This window comes from Caloenas nicobarica, chromosome 4 (assembly GCF_036013445.1).
Source record: "Caloenas nicobarica isolate bCalNic1 chromosome 4, bCalNic1.hap1, whole genome shotgun sequence".
NCBI lineage: Eukaryota > Metazoa > Chordata > Aves > Columbiformes > Columbidae > Caloenas > Caloenas nicobarica.
Window position 1 is genome coordinate 49,472,626 of NC_088248.1, and position 24,099 is coordinate 49,496,724.

Below are 24,099 nucleotides of genomic sequence, written 5' to 3' on the forward strand. Positions count from 1 at the left end.
ATTACATTTATCAATCTGCATATTCTTTAATTCTGTTTATATGTGTGCCACATAAACTCCATTCTACTATTCATTTAATCTATAACCTTCTTATTTTAGGAAAAATTCATTCAGAAAGTTCTTTTGCCTTAGTCTGAAAGAAAAGCATAATATGAAAGACTTTTACATCCCTTGCAAAAACCCCACAATTTTCCAAGTCTAAAAACAATTACAGTCAATATGAAAACACTTCTATTACTTGCCTCTGAAAAATTGATATGTTAGAGAACAACATACATTTGAGCCCGAGTCCTAACTATATGGAGTCAATTGCAGAGCTCTACTTGAGGTCTGCAGAAGAAAGATTTGGCATTTTAGTCTCATCTTCAGCCACACAGTTTTTGTCTGCACTCCTTCAGAGTTATTTAGTAATTTCCCAATGGAATTTTGTGGGCATGTATTCTAGGATGATTATTTCAAAATGCAATCATTGGAATATTTTTTAACTCCATCTCCTCTCCTAGGTTTTTTTTATTGTTTTTTTGTTTGGTTGATTGGTCGGTTTTTTTAACAGTAATTGGTTTCATAATAGACTATAAGCCACCCAAATGGGAACTGTATGTTTCTCTCCAGAGTGCTTAACACAGTGAGACCTCAGTTCTTTCCAGACCTTCTGGACACTCGCAAAATCTACCTTAAGATTTTATAATGTTTCCCTAATATTCTTATTTTTTTAATAGTGGTATATTTTTTTTTCTTTCAGGCTATGCCAGTTATTTCAGAGAAGGAGAAGGCTGGTGAGTAAATATTTACTTGTTTTCTCATTTACTTGTTTTCTCATTTACTTGTCTTGTGAAATACAGTGTTACTTAACTAAGTGGCAAAAGATGGGCTTCAGCTGTGGAGTTTTGAATGTGCAGGGTTACAGACATGACAAATGTCTGTATAAAGCTTATTAATTGTCTTCTGATTATGATATTTTCTCTTTCTGAGAAGCAGTCGAGTTTTCTGTGTGGTACTAAGATGTTTGAAACTATCCTAGAAAGGACCCAGTTGAATTTCAGCTGTGCCTTACATGTCAGGCTTCCTCTATATACTAACTTGTTACTTGGTGTTAAAATCTATTTTATTTGATGTCTCGGTTAACAAACATGGATGTCAATGGGTTCGTTCAAGTCAGTGGAATTTGATGACTTAGTGTGAACTTTACCATCTGTCTTTAAGTATGGTAGGAAACTTCATTTATCTGGAGTCTTTCACTGGGGATAATTTTTATTTTGGCTGAGTACTTCCAGGATATTGAAAGGTTGTTTTTCTATTGTTTTCTGAGATATATGCTCTTTGAACACTATACATACTTCAGTGTTGGTATGTAAAATCTATTAGTGACTGTCTGCTAGGCGCTGTCAAATGGTTGCGCTGTCATGATATATACTAGGGAACACTCCACTCTTAGCACTATAGATTTCTAGAATTAATGTTGTTTCTTCTTAATTTCTTTTAATTGGTAGTTTGCTACTGTACTTTAAAAAGAGCTTGAAAAATACCTTAAAATATCCAAATGCAATCTGCATTTCTGATTTATGCCTGATTTTTATTGGTGATATTTTCTTGCCTTATTCTGCTTTGGATTCTTCTTCTCATTTGCTTATTAAGCGAGAGAAATAGGTTAAAAGAAAGTTTTTGAGAGAAAAGCTACTGTGCCAATCAGTTCTGTAAAAGCTATGAAGTTGTCTGGTGAAGATGCTGCTATTTTAGCTGTTGAAGTTCATAGTTTCCAAACTGTGACCTATACTTAACAAGCATTTTCTTTATAGGTTTTTCAGGTGGCATCGTTTGGTATTTCTTTTTTCGAGGCAGTTCCTATTTGGCTGCATCCTTTCAATTATGTCCAAACATGCAAACTGATTATAACTGGCCCTACTATTTGCAGCTAATTTCAAATTCTTTGTCCAGCAGCCATGCAACATTATAGGGTTTTGTACATCTTTAGCAATTATGTACCATAAATGATTAAAAGCTATCTGAAAATCTTCAGGATATAGTGATGTAATTTATACTTCAGGAATAGAGCTGAAACAAGTGTTTGCTATGGCTTGTTAAATCAGAAAGAATTCAAAGCTTTATGTTTACTTCTTCAGTGTCAAAACTACCTGTCACATCGGTGTTGATGATGGTATGAAATAAACGTATTTTTGACACATGCTTTATAACTTGTACAGATGCATATGAATTGATCTCTCTATTCCTTGTTCATGCCCAGACTTCAGTGTTATGTTTTTTGTGAACAGCATTATATTTAATGTTACAAATACAGAGGTGGAACTTTGTGCCGTGTGGGGTCAGTTTGCTGACTTTTCCATGTACATGAATACAAGCTAGACTGAACATAAATATTTTGGCCTTTTAATCACTTTTGTGTTTTGTTCAGCTATTTGCAGCTCAGAAGCTCACGAGGTTATGATGGGTTTTTTGGAAATATTAAGTATGCATTAGGGAGATGATTATTTAAATCAGGCCTATTGAATGAAGTCACTTGGTTCTAGGGATAGTTAGTGCTATTTTTTTCAAATGCGGTTGGATCTTGATTCAGACATTCAGCTCTCATGTTTTGCAATTTAACTAGCCTTTGTTTGATCATTGCTGCTTACGGTTGCCCAAGTAAACGATATTGCGTAAGACTCATGAATGACAAAGCCATAAGTAAGGTGCAAAAGCCTTCAAAAAGGAATATAGCATATTTTTATGTCTACTGTAAAAGAACAACACCAATATTAATTTTTATATTTATTTGGAAATACCAACAGTCTAACTCTTTCTAGATTGTATTATTACAAACAGACTAAAATATATTGCAAACTAGTAGACTGATGATGATGATAACACAGTAGGTAAAGAGATTGGATAGCATTGCATTAGAATTAAAAATAAACTCGAAATGTGTAGTCAAACATATTTTCTTATTTTGAGAAACTGAAGTAATAATTTCTTGTAGGTCCCTCTTTACTACTTAATATTATTTGGTTTAATCTAGGACTGGAATGAGAGATACAAGAAAGTAGAAATGCTATCATTTCAATATTTCTCGTTCAGAACTCCTAAATAAATAAATAAAAACCTGGTTTTACGAGTCTTTCTATTCTGTAAGCTCCAGATATTTTCATACTTTCAAATGCTTTTCCTATAGGCAATGAAACATTTAGATCTTTAAATGGACAAAGCTGCTTAAGCAGCTTAGAAGTTCACACACTACTGATTTTTTTTATAGCAGCTGTTAATCCTTGGAATTAAATATTTTCTCAGTTTTATGTATTTTCCAACACACGGTAAACTTTGACTACCTCAAATACAAACTTTCAGATAGAGCACTTAAAAAATACAAGAACACATGCACACACTCTATTTTTAGATTTAGAGGAAAGCCAAACATAATCCGAAAACATTGCTTCTTTTGTCAATTAATAACTCAAGTGTTGCATAACCATTTTTTTACAGTGGAAAGTATAGTAAAACCTCAATTGCAGAGTCCTTTTGGCAAAAATCTATAGATGATTAGCATATTGAGCAGAATATCAGTCATGCCTAACTGCTTATACTGTTGCTTCAGGTTGTGCGAATTAGGGCATTGCCAAAGAGGTACTGTGGCATCAGCTATTTCTGAGGAATGCATTTTTAAGAAGTCTCAATATTGTTGACATTTCTGGCAACAGTGGAAAAAAGGTAATATTTTGAAGTAACTTTTTAAGGTATAGAAATTAAGTTCAAGCAACATGCACAGCCGAGGAAAATGATGGCTCAAGCCAAGAGATGACTCAGGGCTGGGACTATCAGCACCTGAATCAGGAGTATAAGCCAGCAACCACCTTAAAAAGACTGTTTTACTCAGATGCATCTGTCTTTTAAGTAATTTATGTATTCTCATGCCTTTACTTACCTTGCTGACTGTTGTGATTTTTATTTTCAAATTCTGTTCACAAACTATGAAGAAATTTGATTGGTGAAAGGTTCATCTCACCTGTCAATAATGACAGTGTCTGTGTCAGAGGTAGTGGTGTTGGCTTCATTTACAGGCTAAAAACAATTAACATATGAACCTTTGGTTCACATATATGTCAGCATTTAGTTTACTGATGTGAATCATACACGAAACCTCAATAATAGTATTGGTTAACTCTCCACCAACTGTAGAGTCAAGATGGCTCCTAACATAGATGCCAATATTCAGTATGAGGAATGCACTGTGAGGTTCCTAATTCAGGGCTAACTTCAGTTTCTGGAGCAGTGTTCGCAAAACAAAGGTGAAATGCCTATAAGTCAATATTAGAAGTATTTCCTAAGTCTCTTTGTGGACCTACTTCATGATTTCCCAATTTATCCTCAAATATTTGTAGGGAACAGTGAACTCTGTGACTTGGAAACATTGCTACAACAGAGCCAGTGGGAGGGGCAGAGAGAATATCCACATCTGGTCAGGGACTAGCACAGCTTATTTCTCTTAAGGTGATGAAACTATGTGCTATCACATAAACAGGGCAGAAGGTTTAGTCTAGCCCTAAATAAATATTAACACAATTGGTCCATAATGTTCAGAATTATAATATTTTTTTTTTCCGTGCGTAAAACAACTGCTCTGCGGTATTTTGGTTTAACACACATTTAGAAGAGTTGCTGCTCTAAAATTAAAATAAGGTTTAAGTCATTGAGTACTGCATTTTAGTTATTAATTACAAACTTGGATCAATTAAAAAACATGAACACATGACTTGATTTAAAAAAGCAAGTGACACTACTTATCTGTAGCAGTAAAAATTCCCTAGCACAACAGCAAGCAAACATGCTTTTCAGAGCTTTCATGATTCTACCAAAATATTCCCTCTTGCTTTGAAGATATACTATGGGAAAAGTGTATAGCCTCTTTGGGTAAATCTCAGGACTCCCTCTAACTAGTAGGTTAAAGACATCTATTTCAGCACAAATTAAAAGTGTCAGTCTCTGACATGGAGTAGAACAGATTTGATAGCCCATTTTTCATCCATGTTTTGCTGATCAGCAAGCGAACAGGAGAATAAAGTTCTAAACACAAAGACAGAAGCCTCATTGAATCTATGGCCAATGTAAAGTGTTTGAAAGCTCTCCAATGTTAGTATTTCAATATAGGCCTGGCAGTGAACAAGTCTCTTTTTTTCTGCATCTCCTCTAGATTTCTGGTAAAGGTACTATTTAATAAAGTACAGGCTCAATGTCCTTTGGTGTTCATTTCCCTGGTTGCCTTTGATTCACGAGGAAGACAAATACACAGACTATTAAAGGGACCTTAACAGCAGGGCATTTCCTCTCGCAGACTTTAGTTGTTGGTGTCAGACAGCAGAGGACACTTGGTGCTTGGCCTCATGGTGAGATGAGCTGCAGAACAGGAGGTGATGGAGAGATGACAAGGTGGGTCGTGCCCATCTGTGAGAACTCACAGTGGGAGGACCTTGAAAAACCAGTAGCAACAGGTTCACTGGCAGTAAACAAGGCACATAAAAGACCAGCTGCTTGGCACATGAGGTAGAGCTCTTCTAATTTCATCTAATTTAACTGCAGCTCTAATCAAAAAGTAAAAAAAAATCTTCACTAGAGTTTATGAACGTGTTCTGGATCCAGTTCTTTCTATGAGCAGTACCCACTGGATGCTTTGTTTTCATAAAGTCATTAAAGGTTCATCTATACATAACTTATTTTGAACCTAGAGCAAGCATTAAAAAATTTAATCTGACTGGCTACAGGACATCAGTTTCCACAGAAACTGGAAAGAAATGCAGGTTAATTGGCACAGTTACTAGTTTTCTGGCTGCTTTACAATATCTGTAGCCAGTATTCTAGAATAAACTGGGCAAAATGAATTATGAATTGTTCCTTTTTGCAAGTAATGTATCTGGTTTTAGTAGAACAGTCTTATTAGTGTTTTTGTCAGACATTAGTATGCAGTACCAGTTCCTATCTAGGTAATCTTTCTTTTACTGTTCACATTGCAACAGTTATAGAATTTGCTTTAGCTGAGTGTTTGCCTTCTAAATAAAAGTGTCAGGTGAGCACTCACACCTCAATCTGTCATACTAAAAAACAGTTACAGAAACTCTGCCAGAATATGCATGGATGTTTGCCAAACACTAGTAATGTTAATAGATATATTTTTATTTCACTGTCATTTATTTCATTGCTAGAAAAAAAGGTTTGTGATGCTAATAGATACTGAAAACTGACATTTCATGCTAAGATTCCTGATGAGTTTTAGTTGTCGGATTTTCTTTATTTTTTTCTAAATGCAGTAAAATGGCCGATGTAATGATTTTTCGTATTTGACTTTTAGTGGCTTATTAACCACACACTACCATATTTGTTCTTCTGAATAAATTACTTCACTTTTAAAAGTCACATCATATTCACTATATGCATGTGGATATAAACACATAAACTTTAAAATGCACGTAGCACTGTACGAAACCAAAGTCTCATTAATCTTAAGGTGCTGTGGCCATTTTCTTCAGGTTTTGGAGGAAAGAGTACACCCTGAGACTGCAGCTTTCCTCTGAAACAGTGCTTAAAACCATGCTAAATTGACTGGAAGCAGGATGACCTCTAAAACTCCTCACGATTGTCTGTTGTATGCTACTGTCTTGAATCTTAAATAGTGAAGAGTAGGCCCAGGTGGTGTGAATGTGTTCTGAGGGGGAACCAGCAGTCAAGAAGGCTGAATACCATCGAAGAAGAATCAAATGTTCAGGTCCCATGCCTGAACAGGAAAACAAGTGATTTCTGGAAGGCTAAAACAAATTCCATTAAATCATTGCATAATAATAAAGTACATCTGAAGTATCTGAGAACTAACAGAACCTCTTGTGCATTGAATTCTTAAATATTTAGCCAACTTCTGTTTTCTTATTCTACCAACCGTCACTATGGACCTGCTTTTATACTTCTTTGGAAGAGCTTTTTAAATCAAAATATGCTGCTGTTATCTTCAAAGGCACTTAATTTTGTTAATTTCTTTAATGTAGTCTCATCTGTTTTGATCTTTAAAATACTTAGAAAAGCTTAACTCAATTATTTCAGGCAAATAACAAGGATAGACAATTATTTTTACATTGCTTTGGTCCATATAATGCACTTTAATGCTTTTCTAGCTATGATATTTGTCTAGATTCTTTGGTGACTGTGTTACTTGTGGAAACAACTTTAAATATTTCCATAACAAATATTCAAATGTTGATATTCACTTTGGAGAAAACAAGCAGTGCCTCTGTCTTATATTCCTCTGGTGAGCAATTGAATTTTTATTTCTTTGCTGGTTTGCTGCCTGAAGTTTTATATTAGAATTACCTTATTCTAATCAAGATACTTTATTTTGCTGATAGGAATAAAGATGTATATAGTGCCATCTGACTGACTGCTGCTGGCCATCATGCTAAATCTTTAAGCTGTCCTTTTTCTGTCCAATCCAATGTGGTTTTAAGGCAATATATACTTCTCTTGCTAAGGCAAATTATTTTTATTGCAGAAACTATGTGATTAGGAAAAAAAAAAGGCATTAGCACTGAAGTCTTTTAAACATATTTTGAAGTTAATAATACGTTTCATCACAAATTGACAAGTTGTAAGAATGTCTCTTTGACTTCATCACCTATTGGTGAAATACAATTAAACAAAGGATAACTCTCTTGAAAGAGATCTTTGGAGGTCCCTTCTCCAACCTCCTGCTCATGCAGGACCAGCCCTGAGGTCAGACAAGGTTGCTCAGGACTTTATCCTCCCTGGTTTTTAAAACCTCCAAGTATGGAGCCTGTGCAACCTCTGTAGACTACCTATTCCACTGCTGTACTGGCTTCATGGAGGAGACAGTTTTCCCTATGACCAGTCTTATCCTTTCTGGTTTCAATTTATGTCATGTCATCCTCACATGCACAATTTGAAGAACATAGCTCCATCTTCTTGTTGACCTCCCATAGAGTCTTCAGGAGCTGGTGGTAGGACCCCAAAAGCCATCTCTTCAGCCTGCACAAGTCCTGCAGCCTCAGCTCAGAGGCCAAATGAACCAGACCAGCTTGATGGCCCTCTCCTGGACTTATTCCCTTTTATAGGTGTCTTTCTAGTATTGGGAGGATCCTGAAACTAGACTCGGTATTGCAGATGTGGTCTAAGAAGCCCTGAATAGCAAGGGATAATCCTTTTCCCCAATTTACATGCCACGCTTTTATTGATACATCCCAGGATGCTGCCAGCTCTCTTTGCTGCCAGGGCACACTGCTGGCTCATGCTCAGCTCGCTGTCTGCCAAGACCCCAGGGCCTTTTCCATAGAGCTGCACTCCAGCCTTTTTTTTATCATTAATTTATCCACCCTTCCAGACTGTAAAATCCCAACTTGCAAACAAAAATATTGTGGGAAACAATGTTTCATGATTGAGCTCTTGTTGTCAAAGCAGAATATACAGTGGAAGGCTTATAAATTTGTTACTTTCAGCAAATTCAATTTAGTATTACATCATAACTAATTAAAATGTGCTTATATTTTAGAACACCACTATACAGACTGTAAACTGATACTCAGTATATTCTGGCTAGTATCATATATTTAATCTTAACCAAGTTGCTTTTCAGTATAAAGTTAGTTATCAGTTACACAGTGGTTCAGTAGCATTTATATTACCCAGTCCAGATTGTGATCTCTTATTATATTGGACACTAGAAACATTCCAAAAGAGGTAGTCCCTGACCAAAAATAGCTTTTAAGTCAAAGTAAACCTGGACAAGTTGTTCTTCCTTTCCTTTTTTGGTTATAACAAGAATAACAGAGAATGGTTATAACCAGTTAATCAAGTTATTTCTAGCCTAAGTTTGTTCAGATGGAGTTCATAGTAGAGAATTATGTTGATTCAGATGAAATATAAACTAGTTCACTTGGTCCTAATTGATACTGACGTGTAATCATTAGGCCATGTTTTCCAAAGTAGTGATGTGACTGTTGGTTTGGAAATCAGGTAATAGGCTTTCTTTTTCTGTGTCCAGAAATTTTAAAATTAAATTTTGGCTACATTTTCATAGTTATTTAGGTACCTGAAATGAAAAACAAGCTTTCTGTTGTGACACCTGCTAATTGCATACAAACTCTCAGTAAAGGTTACATTTGTGCAGTAAAATCTGCACATGGCACAGAATTATAAAGGTACCTACCTAGTCATTCCTGAAAAATTTGATACAGTCTTCTTTACTTCTTTAGGTTCCTAGACAACACACAAAACATTTGTGAGATTATATTATGCTCCTGTGTTCATATTTAAAAATAGGACTTGGGCTGCTAGGTTGTTTCAGAGTTGTTGAAGATGAACCAAAGACTTGAACAATTTTAAATCATCTTTAATATGAAGAGCTTAGAGCTCTTCAAAAAATCTGGGAAGACAACTTTTCTCTTTTTCCTCTTTCTGAGGAGTAAGAAATTATTTCAGTCCAGATCACCTGGGACATGATCTTTACTCCACAAAGTTGGCACAGGGTTTTGTTGTTTATATATTTTAGGTACTTACATGCACACTTTAAACTCCTGTCTTATTAGAATGAGAAGCTCCTTCTCACAAATCCTTAGGGAAAAGAAAGAGCTCTTTGATGTTTGATGAGAAGTCATGCTTATTTACATTCCTCTAAGGACATGCTGAAAACTCAGGTGAGAGACACCCAAAAGCACACTTTGCATTAGGCACACCTGGAGGCAAAGTGTCTTCCTGATCTGGAACTGCCTTTGGCAGCACAATGATAGGGCTGTATGTAACTGCAGAGTCACAGGTTGCTCAGACTGTTGGGTTTTTTGCTTAATAGTTGTTGACTTGTGCTCTGAATGCCTTCTGATTTAGCAAGTGATGCTTGAGAGAATTGCTGTATCTGCTTGTAGTATGTCCAGCCTAAGCAACTAGACATTTTATTACCTGTAAACTCAAAGATACTAGCCATATCTGACAAAAGGGCGTTTTCAATATTCTGAAGATTTTTGAATACTTTGTGGTATCTAGTCATCAAGTTTAGCCATTGTCTCGAATCTCCTCTGCAAACACTCTTGTGAAATTAGATTGCTTTTGCATGTATCAGGAAGCGGCAATCAAATTAAATACTGATTCTCTAGCATGTGGTAGGTGCCATTGGTCTTTAAAATGCACCAGCATACAATTCATGTATAGAAAATCAGTCAGTTACCTCATGCAATTGCTTTATTTCCATCTTCAATCTACCTTTGTGTTGATTTTGGCTATTAGTGAATCTCCTCTTCATGACATTTCAAATAAAGAAAGAACTGAAAACCAAGTTTGTTGATAGACACAACTGCCAAATGACCTATAAACTATAAATCTGCAAGGATTTATTCCTGCAGGTAGTCATTCCAGTCACATGAATTTGGACTAAGCTTGTAAGCAGAAGTTTGCAAAATCCAAATCTAAAATGATTTCTCGGAAAGTTTCTCTGAGTGAATAGCCTCTTTAGTTCAATTGGTAGGTATTAATTTAGTGCCCAATCTACAGTGGATTCAATTGCTTATGCTGCTGTACTTTGGCGTAAAAGAAAAGGAGATGCTTTCTAATCAATTTCAGAATGCTAGACAGGTACATCATATCTCAGTAGGCACCTATAAGCAGAACTGAAAGGCAAAGAGGAAAGAAACCAGGGATTTTAATACATACCAAAAAACAGGCTTGAAATTGGAGAAGAGCAGTTAAAATATCTGTTAAAAGGCAGGGAAAAAAGAAATAAAATAAACCAAGGCTTCTTCCAGGCATGTTGCCTAATTTACAGTGTCATCCTGGAATCGATGTTTCTTCATGTTGCAAGTAAGAAAAAGAAAGATCGAGACTTCTGTCAATAATTTTTTAATCTATCAGTTGACTTACATAGAGCACTGTGTGCAGAAAAAAGCCCATGCTTACACTAGATTTTGGTTTTGTAGTTACCATGAGAGGCTCTCAAAGCAGGGCTGAAACTAAAGAGTGTTCAGAGAGTGCCAAGGACTTATTTTGGAGGTATAGCTCATGCTAACTCTTTGAGTGGAATAACATTTTTTTGGTGCCAGTACAAGTGTGCCTTCGGCAAGGCTCTATATCACATTCATAATTGATATACTCACTCTGGCAAAACTTTGAAGTGTGTATCAGGTTAATCAATTTTATCAGGTATAATTTCATCATTATCAGGGCATTTGTGGCTGGAAAATGATTGGGAAGTTGAAAGGCACTCATGGGAATAATCTCTAGTTTTCTTGAAATTGCTTTCACTCTTTTAGACGAAGATCTCAGACTTGTATGTTTTATACGGATCGCCCTTACAACTTAAGTCTGACTCTATGTTTTGAGCATGGATCCAAACTAGAATTGATATGAAAAATGCCTTTTAGCAGCTGTTCTATTACCTATTGTAGGATCAAAAAAGAACAGTGGGTCAGGTAGAAGACAGTGTTTCTGGCACATGAGTTAGCACAGGATTCACTGCTAGCTTGGAAGCGGTACTGGCTTTTTCAGTCAGGGACTCAATACCTGCTATTCCAAAAGTAAATGTTTTTGCACTCTTTTTTTTTGTCTCCTGGTACAATAGTTGTTCATGTTTGATTACCCTGTGTGGATAACCATTTGATGTTTATGTGCAATTGCTTGTCTGTTCCTGCAACAGAATGAAAGAACATCAAATAGACGCGGCAGATTCAAAATAAAAAGGGGGAGGCATTTATCCACACAATCTATAACTCAACTGTGAGGCTCCTTGCCTCAGCAAATTGGAGATGCTCAAGTTCTACATGGGTTTAGAATTGTCTATACAAAGTAATGACAGAGAAATTGATTCATATAACCCTTTTCCCAGTGAAATTAATGACAGTCTTACCACTGATTTTCATAAGATTTACCCAAATCATAACCCTCTATGTACCAATTCAAAACTTGCCCAACATGTCAAAACAGTATTGCAATATTTCCAGTAGAAAAGTCACTATCCAATTATTCAATAAGTTTTTAATGTGTCAGAAATGGTATTTTGTAGTAAAAATGTATTGAATGTTCAGCCCTAATACTTACAATGAATATAATTCTATTATCTGCTTCTTATGTTTTGTAAGAGGCATATATTTCCTCTAGGAAACAGTACCTGCTAAATGTCGTCAAATCAAGAATACTATATAACTTATACAGCAACAGTAAAAAGTCCCCTACATGTTGTGAAACATGCTAGCAATAATTAGGGAGACCTTAAAATTTGCAGAAATCAATCAATGATCAGAATACAGTAAGTCAAAGCAATTCTTCAGCTGAATAAATTACAAAGAAAAAAAATGTATGGGCATCTCTCATAAGAATATAAAAACACAAACAGAAACGAAGGCCATACTAAAAATTGTGTGTATATATATATATGTTATAGCTGTAAGCAAAACTTTGGCATCATTTTGTTTTTAGTGAGGAACTGGACATCAAAAAACTAACCAAGAAAGGTTCCAGTCCAAGAAGGTGCTGCATATATGAACTTTTGCAGTACATTTCTAAGGCATTTCCAGAGAGGCAATGTATGCCACATTAGACAAACTAAGAGGAATAAGAAACAGACATCTTTTCATAAAGCAAATCTAGATTAAAATCTTCAGCAAAGTAAATTGCATTTAGTTGTATTAAAAGACTGAGAGATAAGAAATGAGCCATACTTTTTTTTTCCCCACAGAAAAATCATTCTAGCTTAAGTAAGTTAAACTGACTCCACTGATCCATAGAAAGAATTCCACATCTGGAAAATCTTTGCTACATCTGTGTTGGGGTTTCATGCTTTTTGGTGCTTTGTTCACCAGTTCCCACGACTCTAACTTAAACCCCTCTCTTGTTTTCTTAAATGCATTCCAGTTCAACTAAAGACATAGTGATCATTTCATTTCCTGAGATGGGTTATTTAAGCTTCCTTACCTGTTTTCCTTAAATCAAGCAAAAGAAACCCTTACAAATAAAGCAACATTTAAAAAGAAAAAAATAAGTGTCTTTGTAGTATTCTGCAGTATGGACAATTGTTTTAATAGACTGAAGTGAGATTGAGAGTTGTAATTGTCAAAGATAACGGACAAGTAAATCTGGTGTTATTGTAGATTTCCAGCTGCATTTAGCAAGTAGCAGCAAGCACAATGCTGCTGAGACACACTCCAGCACCAAAACTCCCGGTCTGCCATGTACCATGCAGCAGCAGCACTGCTTAAAATCTAAATTGTATTGACTAAACCAGTATAGTGCAGACAACCAGAAGAGAGTTGGTTCCTATATTCCCTTATAGTTGTTTCCTATATAGTGTTACACAATTGCTTACAAATGCTCTTTCTCTATGCATTTAGAAATCCAGGAGATGGATTTAGAAATCTAATGATAACAAAGTACTTCCCAAAACTGGGAATTTCCACACTTAAAAGAGCTCTTGGCTGAATCACATAGGTTTGTTTCATTTGTATTGTCAGAGGAAGGTACAGGCTAAATGACAGTCAAACATGGAGTGCACAACCAGCAGTCAGTCACCAAGGACAGAAGGGCACCTCATACAAGAGCTCAGTCACACAGCAGGATTTGTACAACTAGGCAGGACATGGGCTCAAGTACTGACATGCAGTTATCCCGTTATCCCTCTTGTTGACTTGTTGTCATGCTTCCCAATTTATTTTTGGCCCATGCCATCTGGCACTTTTCTAGACAAGACCTTTGAACACCTTCAGAGATAGCGTGGACCAGGGACTGTTTGAAAACAAGAAGTAGCAGGAGATTCATGCTTACTGGTATAGTGAGGTGTTGATCAAAAAGATTGACCAGATTAATTCATTTTGGTGTTGTTTGTCTACCCCTAACTTCTCTAGGTTTAGTCCTTGCTTAGAGGATTCAAATATGAATTTATGAGCAAATCACTTTCTTGGTGGGAACACATTTAACCTTTTGCTTCCCAGATGAGGTTTGGGAAGTGCAATACCTCTTTTAACGCATGGAAAATATGCCACAGTGAGATTCTAGCAAAAGGGTTTGAAATACTGCTTTCATCTAATTCTTCCCTCTGCTTTCATTCTTTCTGACAAACTACCTTCCAGGTTTTACTGAAAAGGAAATTCTGGAAATTAGTTATTTTGGTTACAGACAAATGGGACTGGTAATTCTTCACTTTTGCCTTTTAACTGTCTAGCTACCATTCAAGAGTAATTAATTCAGGAAAGAAAAAGGAAAAAACAGTGAGCTAGAAAATTAGCAGTCTTGCTGCTCTGTTCCGCATACCTGGAGAGTGGAACTCAAATGACTTTCAGCTGCCTTTATGCTTCCTTAAATTGCAGGGCCAAGTAATCTCTGCAATAACTGCAGAGAAGAGGTGTGGCAGAGTGCCCTGGCAGGCAATAACAAGTGCCCCAGCTTATGCTTCCTGGAGAGCAGCAATTTGTAGCAGGAGTTGCTGCCCCAGTGCTCCCCCTCCTCTGGGACAAGCCTTTGGAATGGGCAGAGTTATGCCAAGACACACTTAGCACTTGTTCCTCATGTATCAGTACCAATCATATTTTGGATAGCATGCTGAGTTAAGTGGAAGTCACTGTGGCCATCATTATAGACTGAATACCAAATTATTATCTGCATGAATGCTCTCTCTATCAGCAACCTAACTACAAATTGATAAAACCGGGGGAAACCTTATACCTGTGTGACAGAGAATAAAGAAGCTCAGGGGCAGGGCTCCACATTAATTTGGGAGAAAAACAGCCCTGTTTAACATCCCAACCCTGTCAGCACTGAGTAAGCATTGCCTACCAATGTCCTCGACACAACAGGAGTCAGGATTTGCTTTTATTCCCAATGGACCTTTGAACAGCAGATCTCACTGATAAGAAGCACCAAATTTCATTGATTTGGTCAAGTGACAGTCAAGTGAACTCAAAGGCAAAATACTTTCCTGAGCCTGCAGCAATTAGACACTTATGCCTTCATAAAACAGTACTTACAGAAACAAGAAAAGTGTGCTATATTCTTAGCAACTCTGGTTTATGCTGCAAATAGCACAAATTTTGGAGTACACTTTTCTCACGGAATTGAGAAATCCTCTTTCTGCAAAGCTTGTAGCAAGACAAGTTCTGGTCATTGTGCTAAACAGCCTGATTTGTTAAATATTGGTGTTTACAACTGAATCTTTTTAATTACTGGGGCAAACAACAGCTGTAAATCATAGTAGGAATTTAGGTGCACTGTAGTTTAATTCATGAAGTGTTAATGGCCTTCATATTTCATCAATCAAAATATTAACTTCGTTGAGCACGAAAAAGCTAGTACATATTCCCAGACACAAAAAACCCCTACATTAAAGTGGAGAACATGTTTCAACTGACCCTAGATATCTGTAGCTGAGGAATAAAATACATTTCAGAGGAGCAGTTATCACCAAACCAAAATTTATAAGCTGCCAAAATTTAAATTAAGGCTTATTCTTAAAGAGCATCCAAATAGATTAAGGTAAGAAAACCAAAGAGCCATAATTCTATTCTCCAGTAATGTTATAAAATACATATGCCATTATTACTAAACTGTAATAATATCTGTAATACCCAATTATAATTAACTGATTTTGAAGGTGCAATGCAATTTTTTTTCTTTCCTTCATTGCTTGCTTTGGATCTCTGGAGACAACCACTGCCGAACTTGCAAAGTGAACTCAGTAAATCACTTCACATCTAACTCTGAGAGAACACACGCTACTTTGTAGCTTATCCTGCAGAGCTTCATGCTAAGAGCAGCATAAACCTATGAAGAAATGTGCCAAACCTTATACATTTTTGAGACTTGGTTAAATTCCCTATGCACACTTCTAATTTTTACTGAACTTTATGGAACTTCCTGGGTTTAATAACCATATGAGTTCCATTAAAAATAGGGAAGCCATTCCCAATTTCAATGGCATTTATGAGAGTTGAGCTGAATTCCACTCTGCCATACCCTCCAACTCTATGCTTCGCTCCAAATCCTTCTGCCTTTACTACCCTACCACAAACATCTCCTGAGTGTGTTTACTTGGATTTCCCAAAGAAGACCTGTATGGTTTCAGGCCTCCAGATCCAGAACTGATCCCAACTTGCTTGTCAGACCTCTGGACATTAACTCATGACTTCATTCTAAGTGGTAGTTTAATTCTTCTAAGGTATCTCAAGTTTTTAAGTAAGCGAATCTGTTTTGCATAGTATGTGGGGTATTTTTTAATAATGCTCTTTTTTGCTTGATTACACAGAAAACATAAAAATAACAAATCCAGTTTTCTTTTTCTTGTATTGATTTCCTCACTCCTTGTGGTGTATACTTCTGGCTTAAGTCTGGTCATCTAGAGTGGCTTCAGACCTTACTGTATGTCATGTTATATCACTTGAATGGGGGAGTTTTTCCAGCTCATTTTCCTGAGCATTTTCCTGTTCACTAGCACAATTAACAGAAAGTGATGAAAACTGTCAAATTAAGTTCTTCTCTACCATCTTCTGCTAAAGCTTTCCTGACACCTATTCAACAAGTCATTTCCTTCATAGTTCCTTTTTGATAAGTTTATATTCCTTCAAACCTTTTCCTCATGAATAGGAAAGAAATCTAGTTCTCCACTGCTATTTGTCACAAGAGCTGACCAAAAGGCGAAATCAGAGTCTGAACCAGCCCCTGGAATGAAGTTTCCTTATTGAGTAGTGCCTAAAAGGACTCACAGGCCAAGTGTACATTCCTCTGTTAGCATATATAGCAGCCAATACAGTATATTGTTTCCTGTAAAGTGTATGTCTTAATTCAGTGTGATTGTATCCCTTGTCTTCCTTTACTGTATGCTTTTAAGGCTTTTTTTTCATTGTTCTTTTAAAGTGTTCATTCAATATATAACCAGGTGAGCATGATTAATTATCTCATATTCCATATGGAAAAGCTACCCATTTGCAGAGCAAAGCAGACCTACAACAGAAATTGAATACTTTCACTGCGTTCTTACGGTGTCTATACTTTGTTTTTCATCTCTTGGCACTACAGCAGTCATCTGTAGTATGCTCAGCCACATGTATGAAATCCAGCTACCTGAAATGTTGAGAGGGATGTGAATCCCTAGAACTTGTAGCAGTTGTTTAGATGTGGATCTTGGTGTGCATTTCTGTTCAAGTACGCACTGTCAACTTTTAAATGTGATTTATAGCCTGGCTTACAGTTCAGGCAATAATTCCTGGTTTTCATTATGCATGAATCTGCTATGCTTGCAAAATATACATCCTTCTTCATGTATTCTGTGGCCAGCTTGTGATTCACGTTTGCAGAGAGAGATTGAAAGTTGTAATTGCCTGAAAGAGAGCTTTGTGTTGAAGGTGAGTCATAGTGTTGCTTCTCCAACTGTATTTCACTGCCTTCTAAGTCCAGGAATTTGGATCACCAAAATGATTCACATTAAGTCTATCTATTTTTTAACCTATGTTGTTTTAGTGAGCTGGCTTTCAGCAAGCTGGGCAAACAGTTGCCCTAGTACTGAATAAGAAGAGAGTTTGGTACAATAAGAAACACAGACAAAAAACCTATGAAGAAAGAAATCACATATTTCCAGCTTTCTACTGCTAGTGTCTTAGGAAATAAATGTCTTAAAGAGGCTGTACAAGATGCAGACAGGCATAGAGAATTTGGTATAGAAAATGTACTTAAATATTAAGAAGATGCAATTCTAACTGATGTAGAATTAGGACTTGAAGCAGCCACATAGCCATTCAAAAGCTGCTACAACAGTCTCTGGTATGTAACAGCAACTACAGACTCCCTTCAGAGATCTGAGACTGTTACAGACTGTCTGTTTGCAGACTAAACATCCCCCCTCCTACCCTCGTGTTTGCTGTGCTGACGTGGTCCTGAGGTACATATATGAGCTACATAGTGATCCTCATCCAGACTCCCCTGGTACAAAACCCGTGACTTGCCTCAATTCTGCTGCCTTTTGGGACTTTCCCACCTGTACAGTGTCCATTGCATTAGTCCACTGATTTGTTCCTGCTGGACTGAATTTTCTATGGATCCTTTAGCATTTCCAAAATTCTGTCACACATTCACAGTGCAAACCATGTCTTTACATAGACTGTCGATATATTAGTATGCTCTAGTATTTCCTCTTCTTGCTAAGGGCTACTGTTCCTAACAGAGGTCCCCACCATTAACATCTTTTATTTCCTGCCAGGAGTATAAAGATCATGTAACCTCCTTGCAGAAAGCACTCTACTGGGAACTGTAAAAGCAGTGTGTGTTTACAGTAACACTAGACACCGTTTCAGAACAAGTCAGCATTTTTTGCCCAACAGGAATCCAGCACATTGTTTCTCAGGCAAGGAGGAGCAGAACGGGCCTAAGGTCAGCATGTGCTTGCTGTTAATGCAACAGATCTCATGAACATACGTGATTCCAGCTGCCCTCCTACACACACTTCTCTGAGAGGAGCCTTTTTATTGAAACCCATACAAAGTTCAGTTCTCTGTTTTAAGTTCAGCTTCACACTTACCTAGCCTTTTTTGCACTTCCTGGCTTGGTAGTTGTTAGGAGTTAACAGCCAGTCTCCCGTCATTCCTACCTGGACTTGTGCGAAGCATTTGACACTGTCCTGCACAACATCCTTGTCTCTAAACTGGAGATCCATGGATCTGGTGGATGTACCGCGCAGTGGATAAGGAATTGGCTAGACAGTCACACTCAGAGAGTTGCGATCAATGGCTAAATGTCCAAGTGGAGACCAGAGATGAGAGACGTTACTTGGGTCGGTATTGGGACTGGATCTGTTTAGCATCTTTGTCAGTGACACAGATGGTGGGACTGAGTGCACCCTCAGCAAGGCTACCAACAATACCAATCTGTGTGGTGTGGTCGACACACTGGAGGGAAGTGTTGTCATCCATAGAGACTTTGACAAGCTTGAGAGGTGGGCCTGTGGGAACCTCACAAAGTGCAACAAAGCCAAGCAATCAAATCCCAAGCACATGGATTGAGAGCAGCCCTGCAGTGAAGGACTTGAGGGTGTTCATTGATGAGAAGCCCAACATGACTCAGCAGTATGTACTAGCAGCCCAGAAAGCCAACTGTATCCTGGGCTGCATCAAAAGAAGTGTGGGTGGGATGAGGGAGGTGATTCTGCCACTCTACTCTCATGCAACCCCATCTGGAGTGCAACATCCAGCTTTGGGGCGCCCAACATAAGCAGGACGTGGACCTGATGGAGCAAGTCTAGAGGAGGGCCACAGAGATGATGGGGGTCTGGAGCACCTCTCTTGTGATAACAGGCTGAGAGAGTCGGGGTTGTTCAGTCTGGCGAAGAGAAGGCTTCAGGGACACCTTATAGCAGCCTTCCAGTACCTAAAGGGGACCTACAAGAAAGCTGGAGAGGGGCTTTTTACAAAGGCATGTAGTGATAGAACAAGGGGTAATGGCTTTAAACTGAAAGAGGGTTGATTTAGATTAGATATAAGGGAGAAATTCTTCACCATGAGGGTGGAGAAACACTGGAACAGGCTGCCCAAAGAAGCTGAGGATGCCTTATCCCTGGAAGTGTTCAAGTCCAGGCTGAATGGGGCTTTGAGCAATCTGGTCTAGTGGAAGGTGTTCCTGCCCATGGCATGGGGGTTGGAACTAGATGGTCTTTAAGGTCCCTTCCAACTCAAACCATTCTATGATTCTGTGATGATTCTATGACTCATTCAGGCATTAAAACATCTGGAGTCATGATAATGTTCCTTAAATAATGTTCTCTGGTTTCATCCTTCCTTTAGCCTGTACACTGCCCTTATTTCAAATGAAATAAAGTATTTTGAGAATGATATATGGCCTTATAGGTGAATTAGTTCACCAATAGATTTACAAAGGCTATCTGGTTCCCTTGTCTTCATGAAACACTGGAATTTCGTTCATATATGGCATATAGGAAGAAAGGGAAATTATCTGCTTGTCTGTCAAGATAAAATGATGAGATGAAAGTCCAATGATGATGTTTGATTTAGCTTCTTCCATCTGCTGGTAGCTCTGTCATTTCATGGTCTCAAGTCCTCACATTTTGTTGTGTTCTATTTCTTTCTCCAGTTTTTAAATCAAAGTGAGAACTGAACTAAAGACTTCCATGTTCATGACATGAACTTTGTGGAGATTCTGCTTTGGATTGAGCCTGGGAAGAGACAAGTGAGGCAAATCAGGACCACTCTTATTCTGGAAATGTCATATCAGTCGTATGAAAGAAGCAATAGAACTAGGGCTAGTGCAACCCCTTTCTATCTGTTCCTAAGGATCAGAGGACCAGGAGGAAGCAGATGCCAAGTAGACGTTGTGCAAATATAGCGATCTGGTAAACTTGGTGATGAATTTGTATAAAATAGATGTGAGGCCTACCCTTTCCCAGAAAATTTTACAGTAGTGCTCTTTAGCATGGCAGAATCACTGTATTTCAGCTCTTTATTTATGACATCTCCAAGCTTCTGCCACTGTCCATCAGACATAGCTAACCCAGCCCTGTGAAATACCCTACATGCTAAGGGTGCCTTGGAGGCATTAATTTAAAGTGGAATTTTTTAACATTTGTGAGGGATTTAGACTTGCTGCTCCCACTGAATACTAATAATTGGAAAACAACCAGTGAAAAGGTACCAGAAATGCAAACCTGACAAGATGCTTTTCTGGAGTTTGAGTTTGCAGATGATCAGAGAAGATTTTGTGTGCAGCACAATGGCCTGAGTTTGGGAAAGAGACTTTTTGACAGAGGAGCTTGATGGAGACCCCTCCAGCTTTCTCCTCGGTGCTATGGATGGACTGTCAGTTGTGACAGTCATAAGCATCTTGAGAAGAGCTCTGTTATCAAGTTAAATGTTCTGTGATACAAATATCCTAGGAAAGATATTCAGAAAACCTGCCTGGAAGAATGAAATTCAGAGCCTGTAAACTCTCAGCTGAGATCTATTAACTTGAGCACTCAGGGTACTCTCTAGCACAGGTGTATATTTGACGCTTCTTCCAACCTCTCCCATCTCTCCCCCCTCCCCTGGTATTTCCTTCATCTTGTCCTTTTCTGCTGTATTTCTGCATGTAACACTTGACCTTAGGGAATACAGAATCACATTGATAGCTTGTGAATCAGAAGACCAAGTTTCAGTTATAAGGCTTAAGTTTTGATATGACGAATTTTATGTCTGGGTAGTAGGTCCTTTTTCACTGGGAAGAGGTAGCAGGTTATCAAGGGGCTGCAAAACTTTCTGAGTAAAGCAAACCTACTTTCAGGGTTCGTTATTTCTAAAGAGGGTATGAACTATGATATTGATATATGCTTCCTATAGTATAGTATTCTGCTCACTGGTCATTAAATCTTGCTATTTCAATTTTGATCTTGCTTACACTATATTGAGGACTTGCGTCATTGCTGATAAATGCATCCTTCTGGTTTACATTTGCACTTTTTTTTCCTTGATTTATACTCGCATATTTTATTTTGTCCTTACATAAGCTCCACAGACTAATTAGTCCTTGTGTGGAGGAAAAACATACACAAACACACAAACACAACACTCTCTTCAGTATCAGGTCAGTGTTTTGAAACCTTGTACCACCTTAAACACTGCCACTCTTTTCTTGGTATGCTCGCACTTTAAATACTTGTAGGCTGTTATCATTACTCTCCCTTTGCATTATTAGCTGTCATTTGGCTAAGCTGAACATGTTTTAATCTTTCCTCATAAATCAAACTCTCAAGCCCTTAATCATTTATGTTGCTGTTATCTGAATTCTTTCAGAACTTGTTGACATCTTCGTAATACCAGAGAGGCTAAATGTACGTGCTGCAATTGAGAACAGATTCATTTGTGCCAAACAGAGTATATCTGGTTGTTCTTTATCGAAATACTAAGAATGTAAATAATAGTTGTTTCTTTTCTGTTACATAGGTGAGCAAAATAGTTAATATTATGATTAAAACATCAGGAAGAGTAAAGAAGAAATGTTGTACATTTTGCCACAGTTCTCAGTCAAACATTTGAGATATCCTTTCACCATTACTGCAATACTTTATTTTTACTAAATATACCTTTAAAATATTACTTTAACCTGTCAATCTCAGATGTGTGACTTGTCTTCTTGTTTGTTTCTTTCCTCAACCTCTTTGGGGAGTGTTTTAGTCTCTTCTTGCAATTACCGTATTTTTATACGAGTTTCTACGTCATCTACTCATATATATTAAATAATTTCTCCATTATTTCACCAGCTCTTTAATTGTTTCCTTCACCTCTTCTGTTATGAAGTACTTAAAGAAACACTTGTACTTACTTGCTTCTACTATACATAAAGATCTGTAAGTAACTTCTCTGTGTATGTGTTGCTGATCCTGTTTTAGATATTCATGTTTTTTCAAGGCCTAATTTTGATTATTTCAGAGCCACTAATATCTTGCATTGAACCTGAGTGAACATATAATAATAAAATGTCCTCCTAAAATAAATTAGGGGAACTTGCCAGCTAGTAGCTAATCTCAAGACCTGAAAGTTAGGCTACGTACTGCTGCATCCTATCAGCCTCCTGGTTCTGAAACCAGCTAGTCCAAGCTCACGGTTCTTTCCCAGCCAATCCTCAACACCAGTGTAGTAACCTGACCCTAAGTGGAGATTTTCCACGTACTGTAGTGATGCTCCAGAGGGCAGATATGCGATGTCTAAAATCAAACACCAGCAGGAACAATTAAGTGCATGCAGAAGTAATTCTGGCTGATTAGTTGTGAACTAAATTAAGTAAAGATGTTAAGCAATCCCATTCCTAGAATAGCAAACCAGAGTCTCATTAAAACCTCATTTAATAGTGTTGCTAACTTCATGGAGTAAATATGAAACATTAACATATAAGAATAACTTCAGCTGGAGTTTTAGATTTCCTTCGTAAGTCTTTAAGGTATGCTGTGTACATTCATTATTCACAAAGGCTTTATTATGGATAACAGAATGTATCTTTCAGTTGATATGATGACTGCTTTAATCTTCAGGATAATTATGTTTGACACTCCCCATAAAGCTTTAACTTGCATCTGTGACACATTAACCTTACAAAAGGTGAAGTGAAACATTAGATTCTTTATCTCTGAAAGATCAGGCACTAGAACTTAAAATCAGCAGTTACTGCAAGACTTCAATTGAAATAATGAACCCCAGAAGAAAAACATCCTACAAAGCAGCATGCAACACTTAAGGAAGTTTTTCTTTTTATTTAAAAAATATGTATTTTTATATATATATATCTAATTGTAGCCAATATCCTGAAAAAAAAAAATCTGCAGCAGAATCATAGAATGTCCTGAATTGGAAGGGACCCACAAGGATGATAGAGTCCAGCTGTTGTCCCTGCATATGACAACCCCACAGTTCACACCATGTGTCTGAGGGTATTGTCCAGTCTCTTCTTGAACACTGTCAGGCTTGGGGCTGTGACACCTCCCTGGGGAGCCTGTTCCAGTGCTCCACCATCCTCTGGGTGAAGAACCTTTTCCTAATACCCAACCTAAACCTCCCCTGGCACATCTTCCTGCCATTCTCTTGGGTTCTGTCATTGGTCACCAGAGAGAAGAGATCAGCACCTGCCCTTCCTCCTCCACTTATGAAGAAGCTGTAGACCACGATGAGGTCCCCCCTTAGTCTCCTCTTCTCCAGGCTGAACAAACCAAGTGATTTCAGCCGCTCCTCATAAGAATTCCTCTCCAAACCCTTCACCAACTTCACAGCCCTCTTCTGGACACTTTCCAGTAGCTTAATATCTTTTTTATCCTGTGGTGCCCAGAACTGCACACAGGGTCCAGGTGAGGCCGCACCAGTGCAGAGCAGAGTGGGACAATCACCTCCCTGCCCGGCTGGCAATGCTGGGCTTGATGCACCCAGGACACGGTTGGCCCTCTTGGCTGCCAGGGACACTGTTGGCTCATGTTTGACTTGCCATCAACCAGAACCCCCAGATCCCTCTCCACAGAGCTGCTTTCCAGCATCTCATCCTCCAGTCTGTATGTACAGCCAGCATTGCCATGTCCCACCTGCAAAATACAGCACTTGCCTTTGTTGAACTTCATGCAGTTGGTGATTG

The 24,099-nt window shown here is 37.8% G+C and overlaps 1 protein-coding gene across 5 annotated transcripts in view; it reads left to right on the forward strand.

Moving 5' to 3' along the window:
- DLC1 (DLC1 Rho GTPase activating protein) overlaps positions 1 to 24,099 on the forward strand; it is a 231,692-nt gene that overhangs the window by 97,428 nt on the left and 110,165 nt on the right. For all 5 annotated transcript variants that reach the window (XM_065633237.1, XM_065633232.1, XM_065633233.1 and 2 more), the window contains one exon: positions 743 to 776. In XM_065633237.1, coding sequence (XP_065489309.1) covers positions 743 to 776 — 34 coding nt within the window. The remainder of the gene's footprint in view (positions 1 to 742; positions 777 to 24,099) is intronic.